Source organism: Lepisosteus oculatus, chromosome 9, assembly GCF_040954835.1.
Source record: "Lepisosteus oculatus isolate fLepOcu1 chromosome 9, fLepOcu1.hap2, whole genome shotgun sequence".
Taxonomy (NCBI): domain Eukaryota; kingdom Metazoa; phylum Chordata; class Actinopteri; order Semionotiformes; family Lepisosteidae; genus Lepisosteus; species Lepisosteus oculatus.
This window is the reverse complement of record NC_090704.1, coordinates 14465448-14487038: the sequence shown is the minus strand read 5'-3', so window position 1 is coordinate 14487038 and position 21591 is coordinate 14465448. Positions and strand designations below refer to the sequence as shown.

The 21591-nt window shown below is 40.6% G+C and overlaps 1 protein-coding gene across 21 annotated transcripts in view; it reads right to left on the bottom strand.

The window, feature by feature from the left end:
- dock7 (dedicator of cytokinesis 7) overlaps positions 1 to 21591 on the bottom strand; it is a 60102-nt gene that overhangs the window by 7256 nt on the left and 31255 nt on the right. For 7 of the 21 annotated variants that reach the window (XM_069194188.1, XM_015355485.2, XM_015355486.2 and 4 more), the window contains exons 22-44: positions 19323 to 19492; positions 17669 to 17761; positions 16068 to 16157; positions 15177 to 15272; positions 14925 to 15065; positions 14701 to 14814; positions 14413 to 14583; positions 13890 to 14029; positions 13018 to 13187; positions 12006 to 12160; positions 11260 to 11442; positions 10519 to 10654; positions 9959 to 10055; positions 7892 to 7909; positions 6479 to 6575; positions 5971 to 6105; positions 5240 to 5392; positions 4461 to 4619; positions 3530 to 3630; positions 3134 to 3326; positions 2192 to 2335; positions 939 to 1070; positions 273 to 287 (exon numbers count right to left, since the gene is read on the bottom strand). In XM_069194188.1, the coding sequence (XP_069050289.1) occupies positions 273 to 287; positions 939 to 1070; positions 2192 to 2335; positions 3134 to 3326; positions 3530 to 3630; positions 4461 to 4619; positions 5240 to 5392; positions 5971 to 6105; positions 6479 to 6575; positions 7892 to 7909; positions 9959 to 10055; positions 10519 to 10654; positions 11260 to 11442; positions 12006 to 12160; positions 13018 to 13187; positions 13890 to 14029; positions 14413 to 14583; positions 14701 to 14814; positions 14925 to 15065; positions 15177 to 15272; positions 16068 to 16157; positions 17669 to 17761; positions 19323 to 19492 (2903 nt within the window). The remainder of the gene's footprint in view (positions 1 to 272; positions 288 to 938; positions 1071 to 2191; positions 2336 to 3133; positions 3327 to 3529; positions 3631 to 4460; positions 4620 to 5239; positions 5393 to 5970; positions 6106 to 6478; positions 6576 to 7891; positions 7910 to 9958; positions 10056 to 10518; positions 10655 to 11259; positions 11443 to 12005; positions 12161 to 13017; positions 13188 to 13889; positions 14030 to 14412; positions 14584 to 14700; positions 14815 to 14924; positions 15066 to 15176; positions 15273 to 16067; positions 16158 to 17668; positions 17762 to 19322; positions 19493 to 21591) is intronic. The other 14 variants (XM_015355483.2, XM_015355484.2, XM_069194189.1 and 11 more) reach the window with 9 other exon arrangements.

The window sequence follows — 21591 nt, the reverse complement described above, 5'->3', positions numbered from 1 at the left end:
GGAAACGTCGGATGCCAGTGCTGGTGAGAGGGTCAAACACTAGTGATGATGAAGTGATTCATTCACCAAGGCTCTTCATTAGTGTGACACTTTGGAACCCATGCATTGCCTGCCAAACTGTCACGTTAACACTGTTTCTGGCTGCTGTCTGTACATCACAACAGCACGATGAACAGTAAAATCAGAGGTTAATGGACTGTATTCACAGCAGAGAGCAACATGACACCCACAGCTAGCACATGTGGGCAAGCAGGACTATGAACACAACCTACCTCCCAGCCTGTACTCTGTGTAACAACAAAGTAAAAAATACAGAACAAATAAACACACAATCACATCACAGCAAATAAACAGTAAATTAGATGTGTGAGTGAGGCTTCAAATTGGATTTAAATACAGTCTCAAATAACATAGAGCCCTTGATTGTATGTCCTATTTTTTAATCCTTTTAATGCAGGACAGACTGAACAAACATGCCTTCTGCAAAGGTTTTAATAACGGTATATATTAGAAAAAATTGAAAAACACTGCTAAGCTGCGTGCTTTGACTAAATTTTGCTTACGTCATTTAGATTAGAAAAGCATGCAAAAGCTTTCATTCTGTGAAATGCACCAAAATATGAAATGTCCTATCTATGTTACATTGATGACAAAATGTGCACATATTTTTAAAACTATACGCTTGTACTCTATTACAGATGTGCAGAGACCTCTAAGGCTGTTCATTAATGCACTTACATACAACAGCACCTGCAAGAAACTTGTGTGAACATTCAGAAGTGAAATTAAATGAGCATAACTCTTAAAGACCCAGAAACACTGCTTCTGCTAGAAATACTTTGGTTTGAACAAACTTAAAAAGAGAAAGAAACCAGTAATGCTTTTTATATACTATCACTATGTGTTCATAATATCCTATTTAAACAAGAAACGTTTACCTGATGGACAATTTTGCCAAAGGCTTCCTGCAGTTTACCATGTATTGTGGCAAGCTTCTTGGCATCCCTGTTGGCCTCGTGGATTGGAATCAACACTTTATAAACCTCGTTCACTGCCTCATACATTCCAGCCTATATAATCCCAAAGGGAAGACAAACAAATTGAGCATTTTAATGGAAGACATTTCAAAGACTGATTCATCTTCTCATCGTCATAAGATGGAAAACACTAAAAATTCAGGAAATGGGTAAAAAGAAATAGGTGTTTAAATTCTGACATTTTTCCCACTCTAGGCAAACAGTTAAAAGGCATTTTTTAAATTAGAATTTTAATCTGAGTAAAATTATACCATACACTAATACTTTTTGAATAATGTGTACAGTTTTGCTTCACAATACAAAAACACGACCAGATATATTCCTAATGCCATACTCTGATTGGCTAAAGGAAGTGAATTAACTCAGATATGAAACAAACTGACAAAGGCACTGACAATATCAACACTGTGGAGACTAAGGGGACATGCATTTAAATGTGAGAACAGGAAAGACTAATTTTACAAAAAGTGTTGTGGGAGTCTAGAACAAGATACCCGGTCATGTTATCAAGCCCAAACCCTAAATTATTTCAAGACGCAGCTAATCAAGAAGAGGCCATTTCGCCAATTCTTGTGCTTGTTGTGTTTCACACAATGAAAAGTCAAAAACGAAATTTTTCAGTATCCTAACCATCGTCTAGATTGGCACCAATCAGCATCCGCAAATGACACAACCACAAAATTACTGTGCTATTATAAGCACTATAGGCTAAGATTCAGTAACAGCTCTGTTGAACTTTCAATTCATACTAACTAAACAAACAAAAAAGGGTTACTTTTAAAGAACACCTACACATTTCCTTTGTCATTATTAATAAAAAAAATAGTGGAAATGCAAGTTAGTGAAAGGCTGTTTTCCAAAGAAAAAAATAATGGCACAAATATTGTCTCTTAAGTCTCAGACATAAGAGTGTCATTTTTTTTGTCCAAATAGCTCTTTTTGATATCGGCATCCTCTCACTGGCAGTACACCTCCATCGTCTCTTCGCATCCAGTACCCATTCTAGTGGATGAAAGAAATTATAAAGGTAGAAATCCCCACTTTAAATGAAATTCGGACTTGATGCCGAAAGGTGAGACAGTAGGGTGTTTTTGGACTAGTGAAAATGAAGTCTGCAGGACGTCAGCGCGGCCCAGCTGGGCCCGAGTTCTCACCATGGAGAAAGACGCTGCCGCCTGTTCCAGCAGCCCCACCAGCCCGGCCTCCGTGAAGTACTTCCCTGAGCAGATCCCCTCTTCGTCTGGCGAAACCACGTCATCCGACACTGCCGACTCCTCCAGCACGTTCGAGGAGATGTTCTGAAAGAAAGCAGCTGCGCTCCAAAGGGCTGTATGCCATACAGGACAACCGCATTGCGTTTTCAAAACCAACACCCTCAATTATTTCAAGAAGCAGCTAACCCAGTAGAGGCCATTTGGCCAATTCCTGTGCTCGTTGTGTTTCCCACGATGAAAAGGTAAAACTACAATTTTCAGTATGCAAACCATTGTCTAGATTGTCACTGATCAGCACTGATCACTGTGCTAGTATAAGCACTATAGACTAAGATTCTTAATAATAATAATAATAATAATAATAATAATAATTGCTTACACTTATGTAGCACTCTTCTAGAAAACTCCACTCAAAGCGCTTTAATGTTACTGGGGACTCCCCTCCACCACCACCAATGTGCACCCCCACCTGGATGATGCGACAGCAGGCAAAGTACGCCAGAACGCTCAGCACACATCAGTGGGGAGGAGAGCAGAGTAATGAAGCCAATTCATAGATGGGGACCTTGGTTTTATGTCTCATCCGAAGGACGGCCCTTGTTTACAGTACAGTGTCCCCGTCACTATACTGGGGCATTAGGACCCACATGGACCGCAGGGTGAGCGCCCCCTGCTGGCCAAACTAACACCTCTTCCAGCAGCAACGTTAGTTTTTCCCAGGTCTCCCATCCAGGTACTGACCAGGATCCCACCTGCTTAGCTTCAGTGGGTTGCCAGTTGCAAGCTGCAGGGTGATATGTTAACAATGGGATGCTGACACCCCAAGTCAATAGTTATACTGCAACAGGATCTCTTTTTGCAGGATCCGTTTTGCAGTCCTACCTGGAAAGTGACGCAGCCCACAGGCAGGTATTTGCGGTCCTCCAGCATGCTGAGGTACTCGGCCACTAGGGCAGCGGAGTGGACCAGGCACTGCGCTGCCTCCGCGTGGTTGTTTCTCTCCGAGTGCTTCCCAGCCATGTTCTGCAGCCAAGTCAGCCGGAGGTCCGGAGATGTCTGGTACCCTTTGGCAATTCTGCACACATAGAGTAAAAACACTCACTCTCCTGCAGCACGGCGAATGTGGATTTTAATTGCCTCTCTCTGGGATTATCCTGGCACGAGTTGTCCTTGCTTATTCATGCATATCTTCAAAGTATCTGTGGCTGGGAAACAAATACAAATACCTTTATCATCTAAACTGCCCGCCCTTCGCTTCTGCCTCAAATGAATCCATACCTGTACATGAGATCAATCAGCATTTCTGGATCCTCCTGGTGCTCCTTCATTTTCACCGTATCAGACAGGATCATGTGAAGGTTAAACACGAGATCTTGGACCTGAAAACAAGATATGGAAACCAGCAAAGATCACCGCATGTTGGGCAGGGTGTTCTAAAAGACGTTTAGAATATAAATGTATAACGCTATAGAAAATGTACACCAAAGGATTATAAAATCAATTAAAGTCAAAGCACTTATCTCCTAACTGGCCAGGAATCCTGCTTCTGGATTATTTAAGACAAAGAAGTCCTACACTAGTCCTCTATCCCTGTGTGTGTTCATGTCACCTCTGAAGAGCCAGATTCTTGTCACTACCTTTCCTGTACATATTTGGAAAAATTAGATCCCATGCAGACACTCTCAAAATACGACTACCTGCCCCAGCCATTCGTAATTTGTGATGCAGCTCCACACGAGTAAGCAAAGCTCCCCCCACTGAAAACACCATATGCCCAGTAAGTCCTGGGAGCATTGCTGTGTGGCACGCCAAGGAAACCCTGGCCAACTCATGTCTTCCCAAACCTGGCAGCTTGTATCAATTGTGCTCTGCTGCCTGGAGGTTCTCAGTTGTAGCTGGAGACGGACGGGGTCCAGTGGGCAATGTCTAGACTTCAGAGCTTCAGATGACTCTTGTGGTCAGTCATTCAGATGCCCTCTTCTGACAAATAATCTAGAACTACCCTCATCACCAGTTCCTTCTTCGGGTTAGTCGTAATCAGAAAGAGCAAAAGATACTCCCTGTCCTGCATTTAAAAAAAATGCTGGAACTAACGTTGCATTCCCCCACTTCTGTTAGTCCAAGATCATCCAAGCATTGGTCTCGGCCATTGAACTGAAGACCTCCCCCCATGTTACTTTAATAGGAATAAAAAAAGTTGACAGATAACCTGATCAGGAAATGTTGTTTCCCTCAGTTCCAAATCTTCTTCGGCATAAGTGAGAATAGTCTTTAGGGACCGCCTCAAGTACTCTTCATTGAAGTTCTGAGATGTCCCCACTAAAGAGGACAGGGACATGGTCACCTGCATTTTCACTCTTGCAAAGTTCTGGAATACAAGGAAAATAAACCTCTGAGCACCAGAAAGACTCATTACTTACATACAGCTGTATGCAAAAGTTTGGGCAGCCCTGGTCAAACTCCACGTTTCACTGAATCTCTAAGTGAAAAGAAGGTAACAACCCCCGCAGGGTACAAACTGAAACATATGACATATTTCTGCACATTGTAATGCACAATTACGCTTTATTTGCTGAATTTAACAATTTGAAAAAAATAAAACCGTGAATGTGGCGTGTGCAAAAATTCAGGCATTCTGTTAGTCAGTACTTACTAACACCTCCTTTGGCAGAAATCAGTTTCTCAAGTCTTTCTATTCTTGCATAAGGTATGTTTTCCCACTCTTCCTTGTAGAACTGCTCTAGCTCAGAAATATTCTTCAGTCTTCTTGTGTGCACTGCATGTTTGAGATCTCCCCATCATTCAGTCATGGGAGACTGAGAGGTAACTTTTTTAAAACCTCTGATTTCATCAACAAAGAGTAAAAACAAAATTAAACCACCCCCAAAACCATAAAACAAGCACAAAAAAGATTCCCATCTAATATCGCACCGAAACAAATAATAATGCACGTGCTGTCGGCCCAGGGGCTGCGGGCTCTGCACTCACGTTGCCGATCTCGAAGTTCTGCCTCATGAGCAGGTACAGCGAGGCGCTGGCGTGGGAGCGGATGGTGCCAATGCTGCTGCTGCAGTTCCTCAACAGCCGCAGACACAGGTCGGCGCACTGCTCCGTCTCCTCCTCGAACAGCAGCTCCGGAAACTGCGGACGTGGCGGCGCACGGATGAGGAACAGCGGGAAGAGCCAAACAGCCATGCATATAACTGAGCGTAAGAGCTGATCAGCAGTGTCAAACAGAGACCTCGCTGCAGTGTAGACGTTTATATCTGTTAGATCCTTTACTAATGAAACTGCTTTGTGTAATTTCCACTGTCAGGAACCTATATTAATGCATGTACCCAGATATATTTAAGCCTACATGGATGTTAAGTATAAAGATAAGGGTGTATTACATAATATTAGGCTTGCAAGATTTTAACATATCCAGATATTCCCATTTACAAAGTAGAAGTACTTCACCTTGATTGCAAGACAAAACTCTTTAATGAAGAGACTTTAAGCCGAAGAATATACACTACCTTGTCCTGAAGGGCTGGCGTGTCTGCAGGTATTCTACGTCTCTTTAAAGAGCTCCTGAAGAGCTCAAACTGTCAAACTGGTCCAGTTAAGCCAGTAGCCAGCTGGTTGATTTTGTTATGAGCCGGGATAGAATGAAAACCCACCAACATGCCGGCCCTCCAGGATCTGGACCGGTACACACAGCGGGAGGCTGTACAGACCTTCGAGACGAGGGCTCTCTGTGTGGCAAAGCAGTGCTGCAGGTAGAGGGCGCTCTGGTTACAGGCCATGCTGTGCAGCAGCACCTTCAGCACCCCGCCCAGGACACTCTCCTTCGACTCGGTCACCGACACCGTCTGTTCGACAGAGAGACCGTGTCAAGGCAGACAGGAAAGAGTGCTGCTACCTGAGACTGCTATATATATCCCAGTTGAAAGTACTTGGACAATGGGCCCACCTTGTCACATAGGCCTTTGTAACCTTGTTAAACTGTATTCAATTTCAAATCTAACTGACTTATTGGCAAAATTATGTTGAGTGTGTAGATAAACATATAACAGACACAAATCCAGATAATGCAGTTGTGAGTTTCTTTACAGTTCAATCTACTGGGTGTCTCAGAGCAGATTTTACAACAAAGAAATGGGGGTCATCAAATGTCCAGTTGAATTCTGACCATTTAAAAAAACACATATATTTGTTAACATACAAAGGCTTTGCATACTGTACCTGTACAATAATTTCCAAGGTGTCCAAAATGATCAAATTGGCTTCTGTTGCCAGATTGCCATCGATAAGCGCTTCATGTTCTAGCTCTGCTCTGGTTCTGTTACATGGACAGAAAGGCTACAATAAAGTCATTTTTAAATAAAACTGTACACAAAACATTAGGAGATAAGAATGCTTATTTCTCTGATTTTACTGTTCAGCGCTAAAAAGGGATATTTCACATCAAAACAGGAAAATAACCACTGTAATTCCTAAATAACTCCTATGTATGTACGGATGTGATACAATAGGCTACAAACCTAACGGAGGATCCCGGCTTCTTCCACTGCCTATGCTGTCATTAAACCTGCACAAAACAGCTCTTGTGGTTTAAAAAACATATCCCACTTCTTTAATCTGATTCAAGCTCCCCCAAGTTAAGAATCAGAAATACAGCAGTGACTTAGATTGGGGGAACACAGCACAGCACTGAATGCCACATGACTGCTCTGCAAAGTCCCATGCACACAGTGCAGCAGGGGGTTCAGATTACAAGGGACCAGAGAAAAGCCAGGACTGTTGCCCAATAAACCTGAGAAAAACAACATGCTGACATTCATTTTAAAGCATGTTTCAATTTGAAAATCATTCATTCCCTCTTGATTTTTAGATTATTATATACCTTATTATTCACAATTTAAAGACAATTTGATACTTTGTTCCAAACAAAAACGAGACTTCACGAGCCTGTGTTGAACTTTAATTTTAAAAGACCATTTTGCAGTGCTGGCATTATCTATGACATCATACGTTTTTTTTGCTATTAATTTATATATTAGATATATTTTGCAAACTTCACACTGCTCCTATTATTATCATACATTTGCAGTATTTTCAAGATTTTTAAATGGAACTTCTCTGACAGGTGTCATAACTTCCTTGCAATGTAAGTCAGCATATTTGATTTACATCTTGTTCTGTATCATAAGGCTTTGAAATCCTAAGAGGGCATTTTTAGCTGATTCAATGCATGAATAAACAAAGCTTATATTAATTACACAGGTGTATTCCCCTAACGCCTTTTATATCACAAAGCTAGTACTTCATATTCTTTAAAAACAATTAAAATCAACTGTCAGCACAAAAAGAATTTCACCAGTGCTGGCTTGCCAGGAAGTTATAATTCCCAATCTATTTCACAAAGGGTAATTATTTATTTTTAAGGTATACAAGGGCACTTGGGTTTTCAGATCAGTTCAGAATCACACACAAAGCATGTAAATGTAAAAAGCAAGCATGGTCTTTGGATTGGTTTAATGCACAACACTGAAATCAAAACCCAGGCAAAATCTAGGAGGGTAGGAAACAGGGAGGGCTGCGATGTGGGGTAAAAGCAGGAAAAACAGAGCATTGCACACACCAGCATTACAATACCTGACAGCTTTCTGGCTCCTAAACACACAGCACATGTGAAAAACACAATTACAGGCATGAGTTACGACTGCATTGCTATATACAACAATGCATCCCTCAAGACAATTCTATTACCTGCACACAAATGAATCTAAAATTGAATGCTTTTTGACTAAACCTTCTCCTACCATATAAGCAGGTATGCTCCCCAAAGAAAATGTGCACAAAATACTAGGAATATGTCAGTGTTTTTAATCTAAATTGTTAATTTAAACCCATTAACCATCCAACACATCATCTGAGGATTATTTCTTATTCTCTTATTTTCTTGTGGCATTCTGTGTGCTTGTAAAACATAAATGCTGAAAGTAGCAAGTGTGGGACATTAAACCTGGTATTTTAAAGTGAGTGCCAATTGATTCCCCTGTTATGAATTTATCACATGAGATTTAGATGTATATTAAGCCGATATTCTAACTCACAACTCTTCAGATAATTAAAAAAAGATTCCAATATATTCTGTAATAAATGGAAAGCTAATAAACCGAAATGATAATTAATCAATGGTGCCTTAAAAAATATTCACCAGCTTCCAATGTCATCTCATTTTGAATTACACATACTAAATACATATTTATTTTTAAGTGAACATTTAATCGAAACTTGAAAACTCAAATGTATCACATTTATAGACTAACAGACTTAAATGTCAACAAAGAAACTGCAAAGAGAACTCCAAAATTAAAACATTCACTTCTAAAAATGTGTGTACATCAATGTGTGTCATTCAATAAAACTGAAAAAACTTTGAAGAAGGTGAATAATGTAGCACAAGCACTGCTAAACTTTTTATTTTTTTCATTCCTTTCTCTGCAATAACCATTAATTCTATAACACTAACATCAAAACTTGAGAATGATCAGAGCCAATAACAATCATGCACTACTCAACAGGTACTCTATTTTTTTTTCATTAACTACAACTAAAGCCTGTTGTTTGCTATCTTGTCTCCCAAGACATACCTGACAATGTATGAATAGCAGCTCAGTGATGGTGAATAATATTATTAGTTTGGAACAAAACGCAGACTACAGGGAAAATCAGTAAGATACTGTGCATTGTCAGGGTAACTCAGGTGGACCATGTACAGTATGCATGTGCCTAAGTGGTACAGAATAACATTGAAACAAGGTGACAGAAGTGGACTACATGCAACATTTTTCAAGTGTACGCTTCTATGAAAGCATGAGTGGGCGCAAGCAGGATGACAGAATTGAAAGGAAGTTTGTGATGTGGGACAGTGCTGCCACCCCACCCCCAGCCCATTTAACACGGTTCAGCAATCCAGCAGTTGTGTGCCAATGTGACACTACACTACCTGACCTGATGGGTTCACTGGGAGGCAATTAATTGTAACTTTTAGCAACATTACACTTGTAACCTTAAAAAAAGTATGAATGTGGCTGAGGTCCAACCATTTCTACTGGTACGTGCTTGGAAACCAAACAATAATACTGGTGTGAACCCCTAAAGCTGAAACAAAATACAAAACATGTTTCTTTGCAAGGCTTAATACTGCCACGTCTCATTGAGTAAATTAAAATGACGTTACTCTAGCTTTTCCAGATATGCCCAGTGTTTTTGTAACAATAGAAAGAGACTGTGAAAAGAAAAATAATATTGTCAAGTAGCACATGTATCAGTGAAACTTAACTATATTCCAGTAAAATAATCATCCCATATAATAATAATATACTCATAATTTTTATCCAATATGATTCTAAGGCACTTGAAATGCAAGAGGGACACACTTCTTCACAGAACTGTTTCACCCTCTTACTGTAGGTAATGTTCAACAATCTCACTACAGAGAAGTTAGGAGAAGAAGAGAGAAAAACTGCATAAAAGTTTGTTGAAGTTGAAGTCCAGAGGGGGATTTAGGATGCTGGGGTTAATACCCCTACTAATTAAACTCTAAACATTTTTAACTGCAGTGGTTACGGTATAACATGAATTTCTACTGCTGATCTACAGGAGGATAGGGAAGCTTGTCATGGAAACGTAAAACTTTAGGAGAGGCAGTCATACTTGTCTAACTTTTCGCTGTTTTGACGCCAATGTGTCATGTCTTTTCTCCACCTCAAGTTTTCCTGGCTTCCAAAGGCACTCCCCGATGGACTCCTCTCTGCAAAAGAAAAGAAAATCCTCATTCCACTCCTCCAGTTTATTTACGGCACAAGTAAATAAGCAGCAATTCGCCATTCTCATAAGAAATGCACCGCAGTGGCCAAAACAGTTTGCTCGTGAGCTGGTAAGTTCGTCAATTTTTGGCTAAAGCAAAAGTGTGAAAAAAATCAAGAACACGGATTTTCACCGAAACAACGTGGCCACTTAAAAGGGGCTCTATTTTAAGAGAGAACAGAGAGCAAATTTTGCAATGGAGCTGCAGGGTCATTGTGTTATGTAGTTACACTGGGTTTTGGATTGAAAAAGTTTTAAAACTAGCACTAGTTGTTCACAGTACGGAAGCTACATGCCACCACGTGTTATTGTGTTCATATCACAAAACCTATCCAGGTACAAATGCACAGGAAGGCTCACAAGCACTTTTAGAACTAGCAGGCATGAGGCAGAGCACTGTAACCCACCCAGCTGTCCGCGGCTGCGGCGCACCATTTCCTGTCGTGCTCCAATGCTGCCCAGGATTGCTTCCTCCAGCTTCGCCTTCATGTCCTTTGACTTCTTAAACGTTAAACTGTTCATCCTTTCAAAGGCTTTTTTCCCCTGCACGGTAAGAGAAAACTGAACGGAACCTCTGCGGCAAAACAAAAAAAACGGCGGACCAATATCCAACACCTCTTTTAAGTTTGAAACAGCTGACTTCTTGGTTATGTACAGCCTGGCTGTCAAATATAAAAGTAATAGGTTTATTCCATGCTGAAAAAAAGAAGAAAGAGAACACAACGTTTCGGCCGTGGAGCCTTCTTTGACACCTGAAGAAGGCTCCACGGCCGAAACGTTGTGTTCTCTTTCTTCTTTTTTTCAGCATGGAATAAACCTATTACTTGTTCCTTTGCAGCCTACGCATGCTGACGCAGCTACCCACCTGTCAAATATAAAATTTGAGAATGTAATAAAAAGGTACAAAACTATGAATACCTCTCATACAGCTGAAAACTAATCAGGCTCCGATAAGTCTCACTGATACCCTAATGGATGGCATTAATTACACTGAAAGGACATTTTCCCCCAAATTATCCCACTGTTTTTTTAGCCACAGAATGAGATTAGTAAGAAAAATAAATGACCGTTTTTAAAATACAACTGGCAAGGTACGCAAAGCTTTGCTACTTTTCTCATAGCACTTTCTTTTATTTGAAAACAATTACCTTGTATTCAAAGCATGAAACACAAAGGTACAGCATATCAAGCAAGCGGTTGAGCTGCATGACCGACAGGTCAGTGAACCACTTCTGCAGGATCATTTCGTCCGCGTTCTTCAGGACCCAGAGAAGACAGATCAGGAGGCTTCGGCTCGACTCCGGGGAGAAAGAGCCGTGCTGCCTCCCGGCCTACAGCAGGAGAAGCAAAGTCACTCTTACTGGGAGGCTCAGGTAATACCGCACTACTGCAAGGCACCAAAATAGCTTCACAAACCTTCTGCGTTCTCTGGAGACTGTCCTGCCATGATAGAAGTCATACCCAAGACTGCTTTCGGAAGATTTAATACACATAATGTTTTCACATTGCTTTACCATTATTTCTACACATCAGTAATAAACTAATATGTTTTTAATTTTATTTAATTAAAAACAGAAAATAACATTTCTATAATAACACTGGTATGCTCCTTCAAGTTTCTAAGGATAAAAGGTTTGTTGAACAAATATAATTGAATAAAAGTCTGTGGCCAAATCAAGGAGAATTCTTCAATCAAATGCTTACAGTGGATAAAAGGCTTTATCATCAGCATGGACAGCCAAAATGTTTAATTTACCACCACTTGCATCATGAAGCACTACAAACCATGCTTGTATCCAATACAATTGATTTCATACGGTTTATTTCCAAACCCAGACAGCTTTGAGCACAGCTTGGAGGACTTGTGGGATGTCGTGGCAGGCAGAGACAGTACCGTAGGGTTGAGCAGGAAGCTGCTAGGCCGGGACAGCTGTGGAACAGACGTTCCTGCTATTGCCATGGCAACTGTCTGACTGATCATGCTGTTGCCTTCGACCTCGTGGTCATCGCCCCCGGCGCAGCTTGGCCTTCCCCGCTGGTTGTGCGACTCTGGGAAACAAACAGTGTGGATCTATCAACCAGATTTCAGACTCAAGTCACTTTTCATTTTTTCATTAAAGCAATTCAAGTATTGTTGCAAAACCTTTGCTTTTACAAAACACTTCACCACCTTTTAATTGGAGAATCACGATCATTGCTCCATAATGAAAAAATATTCCGGGTTTTGGGAAATTTAAGAGATGGTATTCTGCTCAGGCTCAGTCTGAGTGGTAGAGTGCAATGGATTCACTGCACCAAGGCAAGTTTATAAGGAGATATTACAGGGATGTTAGATGTAAAATTAATATACAATATAATTCAGATTTCAAACTGAAATATCTGCACAGCTGTGCACTGTACTGCACTCTATGCAGTGATGTTAAATTTACTCTCCCTCTATTCTCGAATAGTTACTTCCCTATCAGATACACACACTGACCTGTTCCTGCATGGTATTATGCTTATGCTGATACAGTGCTGCTTGAAAGGTTCTTCAAATGTTATTTTTACTAGGAAATCCTTGTTTAATCAAAACAAGTCCTTACTTTTTTAAAAGAAAAGGTTTACAGCCACATATTCTTTAGAGGAACTGATAGATGCGACAGAAAAATAAATGAGTAAATAAGAATAAAAGGTGAAGGGTTCACATACTTACATGAAGCACTACTTTTACATGTTCTACTTTTGTGATTTCATATTTTACTTGCTTTAATATTCTACCTGTTTTGTCATCTTATTGTACGAACTGAATCTAGATCTCTAAGCTGTCCTGGAGAAGCGCATCTGCTAAGCAAATGAAAAACATGAACAAGGCCATGAGGATCACTTATTCACAGGAACGCCCAGGGGCTGCAGATCTCTGGTACCTGTGAAGTCGTGCAGCTGAGGAAGTGTCTCCATAACGATGCCAATGAGTGGCAAGTAGAGCATGGCGACTCGTGCCTTCACCTCGATGTCGGCATATCGCGGGTCGGAGTCGTGACTCGACAGGAGGTTGTGCACCACGCTGATGACCTTCTTGTGCAATCCGAACATCCTGCAAAAGAGCAGCAAGGGAGAGAGCTGACATTTAAATCCCAACTAGCATGTGTTAAGAACAGCATCTGGACTGCTCTCTAACTAGAACCTATGAGATTTTAGTTTTTAACTCCCAAGAGGTTCAACCTGAAAATTAACTTTTAAGGAGCACACATTGAGCCCTACAAATATGACATCATGAATTCAAGTTTGTGTTCTGCTTTCAGTGGAAATGACTTCACCTAAAGTGAGTCCTGTGATACAACTGCAAACTTTAAGAATTTGCAAGGGCCCGTGATCTCCGTGTCGTCACTGGCTGCAACACCACCCAGACTGTATACTCTCCCTCTCTTGTATGAGTACTGCAGGACCCCCAAACATGGAATAGGATGGCTAACTCAGATACATGAAGATGAAGTAACAAAGTTATGCAACCATGTTGTTAAAGTAGATACCCAGGTTTCTTTCTAGCTACTAAAAAAATGGGCCACGAGACATGAATGTCCTTCTCTTGTTTGTAATCATTTCTATGTTCTTCTGTATTCTTAATCCATACAAAATAAACTCATGATTGCAATAACTTTAAAAAGCAAATCTCTCCATCTTTTGATCAGGCCAAGGAGGCAATCAGGAGAAGTCAAAGATGGCTTAAACCAATTAATTTCAAACGTTTCGCTCTTAACACACAGCAGAAAAGGCTGCAACACTTTTGTGCACTGACCCATCTGCCTCTGGATCCAGAATCAGAGCCAGTTCGGTCAGCACGAGCCCTGCAAGGTAATGTTGCTCCCGGAAAGGAACAGAGAGCTCAAACATGTTGGCAATCTTCTGATCCTGGACATGTGTGGAAAATCCAGAACTCTGCGTTTGAGACAATAAATGAACATACAGATCCAGTTTGAGAAAGACTCTTTTAGAGATATAATTATAAAGATGTACATTATTTGTTAAGGTAACAGTGTCGAGCTTCAAAGGTTATTTAAATGTTTTAAAGTTATTCCATTAGAACATAAAATGATAAGAGATTGCCAGATGGTCAAAAGTGAATACAGAATGGAAAATCTGTTGAGTACTCCAAACCACACGTAATACTGGGATTGCTATACTCCCTCCACTAAGCGCTGTTTTTGCCAAAGGTGGATTCAATTGTGCTTGTAATAGTTTTCTGAGTTACACATCAAGATGATTGAGATGCCAAGCCAAACAGTTAAGCAGGTGCTGTGAAGCAAGTAGTGTGAGCACACCTGAGATGTAGCAGAGGACACAGAGGGAGAGGGAGAGGCTGGTGGGGTCAGCAGACTGCAGGGCAAGTTCAGGGTGACGTAATGTTCATGACTGCAAACGATTCGAAGGAAATCCAATCGAAGAGACACCAATACTGTTGGACATTGAAGAGCATACAGCTTGGTCGACACCTGTTAAAAAGAACCAACAGTTAATTTTCCAAGGCACAATTGTATAAGTTCTAATGTTTATTTTTACCGCAGTCTTGTTTTCAGTCTTATTTGAAGCATAGGAACAGACGCTATCACCTGTTTCCAGTAGGTCTTGATCAGACTGAAGACAAAGCCCCTGTCCATGACTGAAAGCAAGTCATTCAGAAAAAAGGCTAGACTGGTGTTCAGCCTTTCTACCAGCTCTAGATCCTGGGAACAGAAAAGGATACATCTAAATGAGGCTAACCACAAAGAAGGAGTACTTTTGTACATGAACAGAGATTTCATCTTTCAAGCCAAGACATGGCTCCTTTCCTCACCTTTTGAAACCTGGAGACAATATCTCCTGCTATAGTGCTAACCAAGGCTGTTATGTCGTCCATAAACCGCTCAGGGAAGCGATTCTTCCTTGGAGAGTCTAGCCGGTCCGTGAAGTACAAGTGATGTATTATACTTTTCACCTGCACACAAAACAGAGAGCAATCACTGGGGAAAAGGCCTTTTTCGAGCACCTCTGGAGAGCGGAACCAGGTGTCAGAGGAGACAGCTTCTGCCGTAGATGTTTTGCTTACCATAAGCTCGAAGAAGAACCAAGCCTGCTGCAAGGCTCCTTCCCGCACGCTACCACTGCTCACTACCCACTGCAGGGCCAGCTCTTCATGGAACAGCTGGGACACACAGCACAGGAAGACAGGGCAGCCATGAGACACCCTAACCCAGGCCTGCCTGGACTGAGAGTCAGCACAACACCTAGAAGAGCACGCGCTAGAAATACAGTCCTTCTGGCCGAAGACAAGGGTTTTAATGCTTTCTTCAGTACTTGCAATTGATCTGCAAATATACTGTAAGTAAATAATGCACACAAGTATTTATATAACAAAAAAATAACTATTGCACATCTTCATGTAAACGCTTCAGCCCTGAAACAATGTAAAGAACACTGTACACGATGCAGGAAAACATATTAAATACTTCTTTTGGACGAAACATGGAAAAGCATCCCTCTCCACTGTCAATATTATCACTGTTTAGATACAAGCAGTAAGTGTTCATATAGAACACGGCAGGGTCTAGGATTTTTATTCCGGCTGCACTGCAGCTTGAAAGATTTTTTTTTGTCCTTATGGCAAATGCAAATTAGTCTTTCAATAATGTGAATGACTCACTCAAAGCCCACCCAAATAAGAATTAAGTCCGACTGAAATCCGTTGCATCAAATGAAGTGTGGATATAGCAGTCATCTCAGCAAGTGAACTAGCTCAAGCATGTGAAAAATGAATCAAACCATGTTCTAGGGAGAGAGGACTATATTTGTTAAAATGCCTTCAGGCTGTATTGAGGGGAAAAAAAAAACACTCATACCAATCACACCGAAGGCAATTTGCTGTATTGGAAGACAACATTCACAATCACGCAGGCTGGTTAAAATTCTGCATTCTGCCTTTATTTGTGCATTGTTCTACCTTTTTAGTTGGTAACCGTCCTGTTAAAGTTTGCAAGAAACTTGCAGTCTCAGTGTGCGATGACATGCGATTGCCACTTCGCTCCATGGCCTATGGAGTGGAGATGAATGAAGGGTGACAACAGATTAGTGAGAAACAAGAGTGTGTGCTTTCTTCACACAAACACACACACAAGCTACTATATGCAGCAGATACTTACTTGCTACACGAGTAAGGCACACTCAGATAGTGTAGCACTAGGCTCAAAGCATTTAGGCTTGGTAAGGCTCTTGGACTTTCAAACGGATCTGTACTACTCACAGAAGATGTAAAAGGCTTTTAATGTGACCAATTGTCTCTTACTACAATAGGTAATACACAAAACACATTCTGGTCAGCATCAGCTTACACATGTAAAATTGCTACATCTGAAAATTACTCTATGAAATATCCCATTGACAACTACAAGCTATGGAAACTTTTGTCTACTTTTACTTTTGGGTGAATTTGTGCCAAAATATTGCCTAATAAAACAGGGAACACTAACAAGGCTTCTTGAATGATTAAGAAATCACACTGCACAACCATTTAAATTCAAATTTAAAACTGGAACATCTTGACACAAAAAGATTTTGTAAGCATGGCCCCACTGAACACTGATCAACAAAACGCCCCAGACTGATGCAAAACACCTCTACACTTGTATCGGCCCACAAGACTATGGACAGGCCACAGAACAACCTACAGTCACAACATGACCAAATGGCAATGGGTTAGATAGAAAAACACCAAACAGTTAATCTGACCACTACACCTACACGCCTAGAACTCAAGGACACCGCTAAGAAAATGACAACACCTGTGGGAGCAGGGATGGATATGTGGCAAAAGTGCTGCCAAGGCCAACATCATTCTCAATCATGCCCATGAGTGAAGACACATGCAGACTTTCTCATGCTTCACCAATCCTATCAATGGTGTTAGTCAGGGAAGCCGTGCATGGATTTTAATGAGATGAAGTGGAGATTTTAAAACAAATGAAACAGTGAGAATCATAAAGACCTATTAACCTCTGAACCGCCTACACTGGGAATTTTAGAGCAACCTGAACCACAGTTGCGGGGTCGGCGGAGATAAAGGCAAGGCAGTGTACCTCGCCTCTGTCAGCTAAGGCTCTGAGGAGATCAAAGGTCATGAACAGGCCATTATGAGGGGTGCAGCACTTAAGCCCAGCAGGTATCCCGAACTGTACCCTCTTCAACAACTAACCGGACCCTGAGCTTTATGGCCTGTCAGCGCAGTCATCACTTAAGCGCGATGTTTACCAATAATGCTTTCCAAAAATGAAAGTGGGAGGCAAGGAAAAAAAAAATCAAGCATCCTGTAAGGGATGTGCATGTATTAAGACACTGGGCAGCGCTGGATGCTTGCGTCTAAGCAGATGGTTTGGCAAGCTCTGAGATTCTGCAAAACATTTTGCAGTGGAAACTGATCTTCTTATATACCTGATTAACCCCAAAAATCAGAAAGAAGTAGGCGGTTAAGGGGTCAAAGTGAGTTCGGCCTCAGTGTGGAGGCTGGAGGAAAGGGGGATGTGCAAGGTTGTTATTGGTAGACACCACCTGCATGAATTCAGTACTGGAGCTGGGGTTGGCGCCCCAGGGCGCCCCTTTACAGCCAGCTGTGTTAACCCAGGAGTTGGAGCGATCTAACCCCTGAGAGCAAGGGGTCGGGTAACGGGCAGCACAGGGAAGGAATGGTGAAAGGTTATCGTTGAGAACGTTGCAGGAAATTATGATAATGCACAAAATACAGCAACAGGCTCACTTTTCAATTGTTTGATGTTACTTTTTATTTGATACCCTACCGACTGGAAATGGTTACGTCTTTTTTTATATCTTAGCTCAGCAATAAGGTCTGTACTGTCTGGGGAGAATTAGGAAAGGCAGACACGCTCTTCCTTTCCATCCACCCCTCCATCCATCCATTCATTCATTATTTCATGGGCTGCAAGCTCCAAAACTCTACACCTTCTGATGGAGCATTGGTACTGAATGGGTGAGTGACGCATCTCTCGCTGATGTCACTGACAGCCTGCAGGTGTCACTGTTTCACTGAGAGCCAAGGGGAGCCCTGGCTTAATAAATGCAGCCCTGCCTCCAGGCAGCCCTGACAACTGTGAACAGATACTTCTGGAGTCATTATGATCTAGAAACAAAACCCAGGTTTAAATTACAAATTTATGGATCATAGATCTCAACTTTGGGTTCCAAAAGTCGGAGTTTATTTACATGACTCAAAAAGAGGCTGTCAAGTCTCTGACGGTCAACTTTTTCAGCAAATGGCTTTGAAATTGAAGTTTTCAGCTTCAGCATGACAAGGTTTCATGACTTCATCTGATTTACTGCACAAAAATGTCTAAATACTAGCTTAAAACCTACAATTACAATGTTACAAGGAGTGTTACAATTAATACCATTACGGAAAGAAAAGCATCACTCTAAATGGGTTAGAGCAAGATGATGTAGAGCATAAATTGGACAGTTAACAAAGCGAATCAGTTTTTAGAAAGTTACAAAAAAGACCATCACAATTTAATTAAACATATCACCGGTTTCATTATTAGTGTGTTACAAACAAAAGGCCTGATATATAGAAGACATCCTTCATGCCAGAACTTTTACTATGAAATTCACTCCCATTCAGGAAAAGTATATGATGCCTAACAAATCAGCTCCTCAGTAATTCACTATATTTGAGCAGACTTGTTATTTGGGGTTAAACAGATAATGCATTCCTGTAGTTGTACAGTAGCTCTAAGTTATTGGATTTGCTTATCATGTGGTAACAGGCTAGATAAGTCTATTCCGGTTAAAACTAACCTGACCTATTTCCAAACTGTGCAGAGGCAATATGAACCAGCAATCAAGACCAACACTCATGTCAGTGTCTAAAACTCAGATGTACAAAGAGTCTGTGATGCTCCACTTGCAAGAACATCAGAAAGTTGATAAACAAGAAGGGGGCATTTGTCTATCTAGCTCATTTGGTTTTTCAGTAACTGTCTTCAACGTTTTATTCAGAGGCAAAAAAGCAGATAATTCAATGCTACTCCATATAAGAACACTCTACATGACTTTATTTTTTATGTTTTATTTTGTTTTCTTAAAAGCAACACATGCAGCAGCTGAAAGGAAGCATACCCTACTCTATTGTAAATTAAATTATGTCAAACTGAAGCAACGGGATGCATCTGAAACAAGCAGGAAGACTTACCTTGCTGCCAATGATTGATCTTACTTCATCGTCGGGGGAAGTGGGAGTCCCGGAGATGTCCGGGTTGCTGTTGCTGAGGCTCCTGGAACGATTGAGGTTCAGACTGGCCGGTCTCACTGCTGACCGAGCCATGGTGGCGTAGTGCACTGAGCCTCCCAGGCCTCCTGGCCCTTCCAGAGAGGAGCGGGAGAAAGAGGACAGGCGTTAACCCTTTCCCCGCGGCGCACAAGACCTAACATGGCGCCAGTTCCACTTTACGGAAATATCTCCTATCTCCCACAACAAAATTTTCAAGTTACAAAAAAGTTAACATTAGAAACATAACGAGCAAGTAGCATGGTGACTTCCCTCGTTAGATAAATAGTGCGGAGGAAGACTAATGCAGTCGCAACCAGGGCTCGGTTTCACACTCAGTTTTCCTTTTTCATGTGTGGCAATCCCTGCATATCTGGCTAAAGAATTGTGAGTAAACATACTGCAGTCATGACAGGGAAGCACCCAAGAGATTTTATTACTTTTATTTTCATTTATTTAAGGATTTACATTTATTTTATTTTGTGTTGAATTACTGAACAGTTTTAGGTAATGAAATGGACAGTTTTTAAAGGCACTATTCACTTTCGAATTTATTATTAATAATTTATTATTTATCGTACCATACATTTTTAAGTGCATGCTACTGTATGTTTGAGGTTTGATCATTTTAATGAGTTTTAAAATATTTTTTCAGTAAGCAAAACGTTTTTAGGAATATCACGAACGGTAATTCTCTATACGTGTTCACACAATGCGTCAGAAAGGGTCGCATCTGACGTAGGACTAATTTGGGAAGTTTGGGTCAAATTTGGGTTTATGACCAATTTAAAGACTTGCAGAAAGCTTACAATTCAGTGAATGGGTGTACTTAATATCAATTGCAAAAGCCACAGCAAGTTAGATTATAACAATGAAACAGTACATTACACGTATATTTGATAGGCAAACTAAGACCATCAGGCTCAGTACTTCCATTGTAAAAATACTGTAGACCCATCTAACAACCTAGTGTTGGTTAAAGGTGCACTATTACAATTAACCACCAGAGGGAGGGTCAGTGCCTTTGTTTAGGCCCTAGGGTCTGCATGATATTCATGATTAAATCAGTGTAAACTGTGCATAGAAATAGAACAGACCATAAACCACTCCATTCATTTCAAGCTCTTATGCAATGCACCATCACAGGAAGGTAACACCCAAACCTACCTCTCACATAAGTTTTTTTTAAAAAAAACATGACGGCCTTAGGCTGAAATATAGTAGGAGATGTTTTAGGTTTATCAAGCAAAGGATATATTATAATATTAAATCAATCACTCCATCACAATCACAATCACTTTTACAGGTTGTCTCAAATTTTGTATTCATACTAAGCAGCTGTTTTTTCTAAAAAGTCTAAACAGTATTTTTTATACACAGACACAGAAACCTTGTAAAAACTATAATAGAAATCACAGTTGTTTTAGATTGGATTATACAGTCTTTGAGCTGTATAACTACTGTACTGGTACACAGTGAATAATTTCAACCGGACGTCTTTAGACCAGACTCTCTTGCATCACAAGACATCCTTTACACCAGACAGCAAATTTTGTTGTATTGCAATTGTTTCTATTTTCCTTACATTTAACTGAGTTAGATTTGTTATTAACTGCACACATTTTCAAGTCAATCAATAAACTAAAGTTTAATGGCATCTGTTGCATTTTAGGTCAATGGCCAAGCTGAGTTTTTGCATTCACTATAAGTCAATGACACTGAAGGCTGCTGTCCTGTGAACCCTCGTAGCTGATTGTTTCTGCAGCTTCAGTACTGAATTAGAAGTGCTCAACAAAAGCAAAAAAACAAAACAAGGAGTGTTGCTTCCTGCAAAACAATAATTGTTTTAGGAAGCAAGCATCGCTGAATAGTGAAATTAATTGACAGAACTTCAAGATCACAAATTTTTGTTTTGCAGTCTATAACAGGTATGGTGATCATTGCATTTTCCTTTTCTTAAGTATTACAAAAATATAATTAAATTTACATCACTGAAGTAATCTTGCATAGGCACAGAAGATTACGTGTCATGATACTAAGCGGTACTTCACTATAACATTAAGAGACTGCAGTCTATGACCCTTCCCTTGTCATCTCTATATTGCTCTATACTGTATCTACATAGGTACTCTATCATGCTGACCACATGTACTGAAAAGAAAGGCACTCTTAAACTTGCCTATGATGTCTCCTT